This window comes from Tupaia chinensis, unplaced genomic scaffold (genome assembly GCF_000334495.1).
Source record: "Tupaia chinensis unplaced genomic scaffold, TupChi_1.0 Scaffold149537_1, whole genome shotgun sequence".
Lineage (NCBI taxonomy): Eukaryota > Metazoa > Chordata > Mammalia > Scandentia > Tupaiidae > Tupaia > Tupaia belangeri.
Genome location: NW_006209381.1, coordinates 2,232,756 through 2,241,562, shown reverse-complemented (window position 1 = coordinate 2,241,562; position 8,807 = coordinate 2,232,756). Strand labels below are relative to the sequence as shown.

The following is an 8,807-nucleotide window of genomic DNA, read 5'->3' as shown; positions in this document are numbered from 1 at the left end:
TTAACATGGAATCTTTAATCCAAACAAAGCACATACACTAAAATAACAGGTTGTACATTGAAAGGATACGCTATTTACCTTTAGTCTGTTTCCCAGTTTTGCATCATTTTTTCTGAACACCTAACATGCAATTTATCAATAAATCTATTTGGCACCCACATAAAAATATTTTCAAAATTCAAACACTTCCTTCCACTTTCTTAGCTATCATCCTGTTCCTAGTCTTCTTAACCCTTGACTTTTTATTTACAATCGCACCCTAGCTGGGCTCCCTGTTTCATCTTCTTGCCTTTCCACATATTATCCTCCATATTAAGAGCAGGGTGATCCTCATCGCTTAAAAAAAGAAAAAGAAAAAGAAAAAACAAACAAAAACCACCGCAATGGCTTCCTGCCTCAGAATGAAATTCAAAGTCCCTACTTTGGTCTACAAGACACGAGGCTCTTACTGGGACTAATTTTCTGATTTTATCTCCTCCATCCTACTTTAGCCTTCTTGCTTTCTCTAAGAGGCAATTATCCTTCCTTAGGGGATATGTTCTTAGTTAGAAAGCTCTTACTCCTAGCTCTCTGTGTGTCTATCCCCTCACTTCATTTGGGTCTCTACCAACTGTTACTTTATAAAAGTAGATCATCTGTTTAGTGCACTCCCACCTAATTTATTCTTCATAGCACTATTACCACCAACATATCATGCTTGCTACAAACTTCTCTTTCCTAGAATATAAATTTCATGGGGGCAGAGACTATGTTTTACTGTGTCCCCCAAACCCCACCCTCTGCCCACGCAATGGTAAAACCAGGAATCTCAACATGTTAAGTCTTAATAAGTATCTTTGAATCAATGAAGGTGTGAATGAATACACTTCTTTCTTAGAGATGCTCTCATAGAGAGGTTTTCATGCTTTTTTTTTTTTTTGGAGATGTTTTTGCCATAGGGCGCATGCGCTCGCCAGATAGAGAGAGACAGAGAGACAGAAAGTGAGAAATCACCCCTCAGGGGAGGATGGGCACGCAGCAATCCCATCTCCTCCATTCTCCTCTCAGGATCTTGGGCACGCATGCACACGCGCCTGGCGTGAGTTTAAGCCACTGGGTCCAGGACTCAAACTGCAGTCGACTACAAGGGAGTCCAGCGACATAGCCATTACACTAACTGCTGGTCCCGAGGCTTTCATGCTTTTAATCACCTGGCCTACTGATTACCTATTCAATCTCTTTTATACACACACACACACACACACACACACACACACACACAGACACAGACACGCACGTGCACACACACACCCAGGTTTGCATGAATATGCTCCTGAATCATAAGTATGAAAGCTACCCCTTTACAAATAAGTTATCTCCCAAGAGGTACAGTTTATTGTAAGAATAGACATTGAAATCTGAGAAGAAGTCAAAAATGATTGTGTCTAGGGAGCAGGAGAGAACGACTTTCCTGTTTTGAAGACTCTCCAACACTGACTAAGGTCTCATAGTCCAGGTATCAGCAGCTTATGCTGCATGCAGAGAGGTTCCAAGCCTCATGATGAGGAACTTCTGTTTTCTCCTGTGACATTATCTTAGGCCAATAATTTTCAAAGTGTAGTTACAGCAACATCTGCATCGCCTGGGACCCTGTTAGAACTGCAGATATTCAGCCTCAACCCAGACCTGCTGAATCAGAAGCTCTGGGAGATGCAGTTCTTCCATCTGTGTTTTAACAAGCCTTCCAGGTGATTCTCACTTAAACTTAGGACTACTGTCATAGGCAGTCGGCCTCCATTCCTTCTGAGGCAGTGGTGAAGTTAACTGGGCTTGGGTCAACTACCTCAAATCAAATCTCGGCTTTGTTACTTCCTAGCTGTGGGATTTTAGTTAAGTTACTTAACTTCTCTGTGTCTCATTTTTCTTGTGACATTAATGGTCCCCATCTTGTAGGTGTATTATGGAGATGAATTAATTAATACACCAAGGTGAAACAGGACAATGGCACACAATAAAAACAAACTGCAAAGCAGATGAGGATGGACATTATTGACAATACTTATATTATTGAATGATTATTGGTATGTTTACTAGTTTATCAAGTCCATGAAGGAAAATGTTTAATATTTCTATATATCCATAGACAGAACATAGCATTGCTAATATAACGATCAGTAACTGAGTGTTAATGTCCCAAAGAATGCGTTAAGAACTGCAACATCATTTTAATCCTTTGAACTCTATGAATTCGATGTCATTACTATTTTATAATACATTTATTTTAAGTGGTTGTTTGGAAGTATTCTGATTACTCAGACCGAAAGAGAAATCTGAATTAGCTTGTCCACTGTGATTATTTTTGCTTTAGGTCAGAAATTTCCTAACCGTCGTAATGAGTCTCAACCATTACTTCTATGAAGATAAGCAAGTCACACATATTGTGTACTTTGGTAGCCTAATTATTTGAATTATATAGAATTTCTGTGCATAACTATATTTATATATCTCATTAATTTGTCATAAAGAACCAAAAAAATGGTTAATGTTAAGTCGAATTGCCTGTAAATGACTTAAGGAATATGTTAATGATCTTGCTCCAAATGAATAATTATAAAGCAGGTGCACTTGAAATATGATCATTTAACTGACAGCAAAGAGTTTCTAATGGCTTCAATAACCAAGATGACGGTGATATCAGAGAAGCCAGCTAAACTCACCATTTATACCATCCATTCCATACCCGAGAGAACTTCAGCTGGAACTCCCTGTAGACCGGTCGCCTTGCTTATTTAAATAGCGGTTAATTTAAACACACACGCTCATCAGTCAAAATTCCATTATTTCTAACATATCTCTTTCTAATGAACTACATTCACCTTTAGTAGAACCCCGAACTGAAAAAAAAAAAATCATTTCTTTGTATATAGCAGTCATCTTTTTGTTGTTGAGCTTTATCTCCTAAGAACATTAAAGCTACAGGCCAGGTAAAAAACTGGCAGAAGTTTCTGACTAGGACCCTAAGAGGTCGCTGTAACCACATTCTCCACATTCCAAAAGGAAAAGAAGCTAGGGAATAAAAGCAAAGTTGACAGGATTTTGACTTGCTCTGTTTAGAACACTTAGTTGAGATGAATATGACTTGTGCTTCTGAAAACAAACTAAACTTAATACCAATGGTTACAAACATAAATATAGGGGGAAAATGAATGTGGGTTTCTAGTTCATTTCATCTGAACTTCAGGCTTTCTCTTCTCAGCAGGACTCAGGCTACAAGTGAAGGTAGCTTAAGCAGAAAGGGAATGTATTGACTCAGATATTTGAACAGTCCTGTGTGAGATCTGATCTCACTCCTGGCTAGACCCACTTTCGGCTACCTCTTGATTCTCCACCACACAGGCTATCTCATAATGAATCAAAGAAACTATGGAGGGCCAGCCAGTGGCGTGGTGGTTGGGGTGACTAAATCCCACGTGACCAATGGTGCTATTTGAACCTTGAACTTGGAAGCTTGATAAATATTCAAGGCACACGTGTGCCCAAAATCCTGACAAGAGGGAGAACTGGGGGAGAAGGGATTGCAGTGTGGCCATCCTCATGGGGGAGTGTTTTCTCACTCTCTCTCTTCCTGTCTTTCTGCCTTGCTCTAGCAAGAGAGAAAGAGAGAGAGAGAGAGAAGATAGCCATGTCATGCACCCCCAAGAAGCAAGCTTAACAAACTCAGCTTGAAATGCTTTCTTCCATGTTTGACCTGTTAGAACATTTTTGGTGAAGCATGTAACTATATTGGGTTGTATGCCTGTCTCTACAGAGGGGTGCAGGAAGACAGGACTATCCCTTTGGAACTAAAACATGGAGTCAATACCACACACAAAAGCACGGTTTTGTTGACCAAAATAAATGGAAAGATACTGAACATCTCAAAACAACATATTGCTTTGCATTTTGTCATGAACTGTCCAGCATACATGCACCTCATTTTTCTTACATATTTACTTTTAAATATAGAATACACAGCAACTTCCACACAGATTCTGAAATATGCACCTCTCTTCTCTAGAATTTGTTTGAATTCTGTAACTATGGGTGCTTCCAGGTTCAGGATTTCTCCAGTTTATGTGCTTTGTGTCCTCTGTTCAGAATATGGCTCCTCAGGGTATGGCCAAATATGGCTAATGGCCAGCTCCCTATTTCAGGATCAGTTACTTGCAACACAATATTCATGGCACTAGCATTTGTAACTATAAGTAAAAGTTAGTCCTGTCTTTGTGCTCCATGTCCTCAGAGCTCTATCTCTTAACATAGTGGTCCCCAAACTTTTTGGCACCAGGGATTGTTTTCATGGAAGATAATTTTTCCCAAGACTGGTGTGGGTGGAGGAGATGGTTTGGAGATGATTCAAGTGCATTACATTTACTGTGCACTTTATGTCTATTATTAATACATTGTAATAAGTAACTAAATAAGTACACAAGTCACCTTAGTGCAGGATTTGCAGCCTCTCCCCGGTGATAGCATAACTGCCTCAGCTCTTTCTCAGATCATCAGGCATTAGATTCTTTAAAGAAACACGCAACCTAGATTCCTCACATATGCAGTTCACAATAGTGTTTGCATTCCTATGAGAATCTACCACCACTATTGACCTGACAGGAGGCAGAGCTCAAGGGGTAATGCAAGTGATGGGAAGCAGCTGTAAATACAGATGAAGCTTCATTACTGGCCACTCTTCACCTCTTGCTGTGTGGCGTGGTTCCTAGTCGGCCACAGACCAGTATAATTTCAGGACCCCTATCTATGTGGCTGAGTTTTAGGCAATTCATAATCCAAATTTCACATTCTAAAAGCTTTGCAGAATTGATGAAAATGGAGCTGAGGACTAAATGAGATTATGCACAAATGAGCTGAGCACAGTGTCCAGGATACAGAAAGTACTCTACAAATGACAGCGTTTACGACATATTGCAATTGTTACTATTATGGTGCCATCATCATCATGTCATTATCATGCCCTGATAACTTCTGGCAGTAAGTGGTATTATGGGCTTCACTTAGGTCATGTGATCACCCTTGTTGTAAGAGAGAAGGGAAATACAGTCATAGTCCCTCTCTATCAATCTAGAGAATGGATTAACCCCAGGTTCTATTACCTTTCTGTTTTGGTTGCCAGAAGGTGAGTGTGCTCACCAGAGAGAAAGAGAAAGCACCCTCCAGTGGGGCATGGTCACACTGCAAAACCTTATCTCCATTTTTCCAGCACATCAGAATTTTGAGCATGCGCACACATACACACAGCATGTTATTCAAGAGACCAGGCTGTGGTTCCAAACGCAATCAGCCACGTGGAATCTGGCTTCCTATACAAAGGACATAACCACTTGGTATGCTCCTCACTCCCCCTCCCTGGTAGACTCTATTTCTGAAAGAAATAGCAAATACAAGAACACATATCCAGTATAGTTTCCTAACCAACTACCCAGTCTAACATTTAAATTATTTTTTTTTGTTAAAGATAGGTAAACTTTGTTAATTTGTAGAAGTTTTTTTTTTTTCTTTTTCTTAAAATTGTATTTATTTATTTTATGAGAGAAAGACAGGGAGAAAGAGAAGAGGATGAGGTGTCATGCTTTGATGAGGTGCCTGCTTTTCCAGCCAGAACCTGACCCAGAAAGTGAAAGTTGACCCAGGGATTAAACCTCCATCTTCCAAATGACTCTAGCATCACACTACAACTGTGCCACCACAGCTGGTTAAGCAAATTTGCTATCTAAAGTTTTCTGATGTCAAAAATCTGAAGCTCTTAAGACCAGCAGATGGCATAATGGTTACATCACTGGACTCCCACATGGCTGACTACAATTCAAGTCCCAAACCCAGTGTCTTGAAATTCATGCTGAGAAAGTGAAGGAGAAGGGACTGCAGTGTGGCCATAGCCCCTGAGGAGTGTTTTCTTGCTTTCTGTCTCTCTGCATTTCTGTCTCTCTGGTGAGTGCTATAAAGCAAAAATCTCTCTTAAAGAAACAACAACAACAACAACAAAAATCTGAGGCTTTAGATAACCCACCTTAGGTTCATTTGACATGACTGTTTAAGAATATTATTGATATTGGTAATAAGAGATGTGGTAGTGTTTAAATGTATACATTCAAGGTTGCAAGCGTCAACTAAAGTACATTTCCAGGAATTGTCATTTAGAAGCTTATTTGAAAGTCATTTTCAGATCTAGGAATTGATTTCACTTATATAAATGTTAATACTACTTTTACAGGTAAATTTACATAGATAATATGACCTGTATATATAGTTGACTATCATTTTCCAGCATTTTCCTTTATGAGTTACTTAAACTATGATACTATAAGGAATGGGGGGAAACAACAGTGTTGTGACGATATCTGCTCTGAAGCATAATAAAACAGGTGTATCTTAATAGGTCTACCAGGAATGTTTTAGCTGTTAGCATCTTTTAAATGCTTCTGCTGAGAAACCATGTTTTCATAACAAGGTTGGTGAGTATTAAACCTGTGATAGTTCTTTCTGGGATTACTATAATTTACAAAAACAATAAAAACCTGCTAAAAACATTTATGTATTTTAAGATGTTGTAATCTAGGGATCCCACTGATATTTGTGGTGGAAGATTTGCCCGAGGCTACATAACCCTGCTTGTACATTGCCAGGACTGCAATCTGTTTTATGACAAAACAGATTCATTTATCTCCAAATAAATAAATTACTTTTGTGAACATTTAGAAACATTTGCATAATTAGGCTGTAAGATCTTAGCAGTCTTTTTCATAATAATTAAACTAATCTAATCTTGGACAGGGTAAACAGACTTGCTAGGATGAGAGCAGCCTTCAGGCAAGGAACTTACCGCATTCTACAGGAACTGTAAGGCTGATGATGTTAGTTAATTATGCAGAGTTTTTACTCTCCAGTAATAGCAGCGTTTGTATTGCCTGAAGCTTAGATAGCTACTCCCAGGCACATAAAATTAGACACTGCTTTTTTGACATTCTCTTAAAAAAAATAAAAAAACAAAGAAGATACTTCAAAATGATTATATGCTTTCAACAAGGAGGGCATGAGCTTTCCAGTGATAGATCCTGGATCTGTTTGCAATTGGCCCATTCTTCGGTCATGTGATCTTGATTATCTTTAGATCTGGAGACTTTCAGAGTGTATACAGATACACAGAGCTGAGGTTTCATAAAGGAACAGCAAAATGAATGACTGCATCTCAATCTTTGAAACTTCCTGGGATCTCAAGTTTGAAAGAAAGGCACATTAGCAAATAATTCGAAGATGCTCATTTTATTTACAATGATCTAAATTGAACATTATAAAAATAAATGAATTAAAATAAGTGTTTTGTAAATTTCAGTGGTTTTTCTATGTAGTCTCTATTACACAGGTTGGGTCATGTAGCTGTTTTTAATGATAAGTTAGCCAGAAAAAGCCACTTTCTGTTCTTACTGCTTTAGCTAGTATATTTACCTTAAAGAGCCAAAGCTTAAAAATGATTTGTCAAAGGGGGTCAGCAGACTACGTGGTGGTTATGTCACCGGACTCCCACATGGCACACCATGGTTTGAGTCCTGGACCTTGTGGCTTGAAAATCAAGCTGTGTGCATGTACAGGAGTGCCCAAAAATCCAGGAGGAGAATGGAAGAGAAGGGATTGAGGTGTCTATCCCTCTTAGGGGAGTGATTTTTCACTTTCCCTCTCACTGTTTCTATCTCTGTCTCTCTCTCCAGTAAGCATACTAGCCCTATGACAAAAAACCCTCTAAAATAAAAAAGATCTGTCAAATAGGTCAGATGACTTAAGTTAATTGACAAAAAAGTTAAGTACTATTTACTTATTTTTAAGGGTTCTTTTATTTAATTTTATTTTTTAATTTTATTTTGACCAGAGAAAGACAGAGAGGGAGAGAGAGAAGGGAGAAAATAGGCTGCCAGGTCTGGAACTTGAACCACAGTCGGCCATGTGAGAGTCCAGTGCCTTTAATCACCATGACACCTGCTGACCCCAGTAATATTTTTTATATCTCTCAATGTTAAGAAAAATATGGCTAGGGGCTGTAGGAGAAGATGGAGGTCTCCACAGGAGTTAAAGTTCTTTGTAATTTTCATTTGCTGGAGAAACTTGAAGAAGGGCAAAAAGGAGTAGGCAATGGTACAGTGAACTGGGGCCTTGAAGATGATGACGATATGATGCTTACAAGGTGGACAGGCATGGTTATTGGGCCACCAAGGACATATTATGGAAACAGAATATAGAGCCTGAAAGTAGAATATGGATCTAAATACCCAGAAGTTCCTCTACCAGTTAGATTTGTAACAAAAATTAATATGAATGCAATAAATAATTCCAGTGGGATGGTCGACAGATGGAGTATACTAGTATTTGTAAAATGGCAAACTCATACAGCATTAAAGTCACCCTTCAAGAGCTACAATATCTAAAGACGTCCAAAGAAAATATGAAGCTTCCACAGCCACCAGAAGGACAAACATACAACAATTAATTTTAGTGGCTCGCAAACTTGTCTTAAATCTTCTACTCATATAAATGTATTGATTAAATATCATAGTCCAAAATACCCATTTATTAAGTAAAATAATTTCAGTGGCTAAACATGACTACACATTTGTAAGAATACATTTAATAAATATATATACTCATTATATTTTCAGGTAACACGAGGACAAACAAAGCATTTTTTTTTTCTCTTGGTAAGGTACTACCATGGAAGCCAAGAGTACTTGAAATAGAATTCCAGTTTTCAAGATGATAGCATGGCAAAAAGTGTCAGAAGGCAGTGG

General features: G+C 38.5%; 1 protein-coding gene across 1 annotated transcript; it reads left to right on the top strand.

Annotated features, from left to right (window-relative positions):
• The first annotated feature begins 8,072 nt into the window (after positions 1 to 8,072).
• LOC106734182 (ubiquitin-conjugating enzyme E2 variant 2-like) lies at positions 8,073 to 8,509 on the top strand. The gene is made up of 2 exons (XM_014585342.1): positions 8,073 to 8,239; positions 8,359 to 8,509. The coding sequence occupies exons 1-2, from the start codon at positions 8,073 to 8,075 to the stop codon at positions 8,507 to 8,509; spliced, it is 318 nt and encodes a 105-aa protein (XP_014440828.1).
• Positions 8,510 to 8,807: the final 298 nt, after the last annotated feature.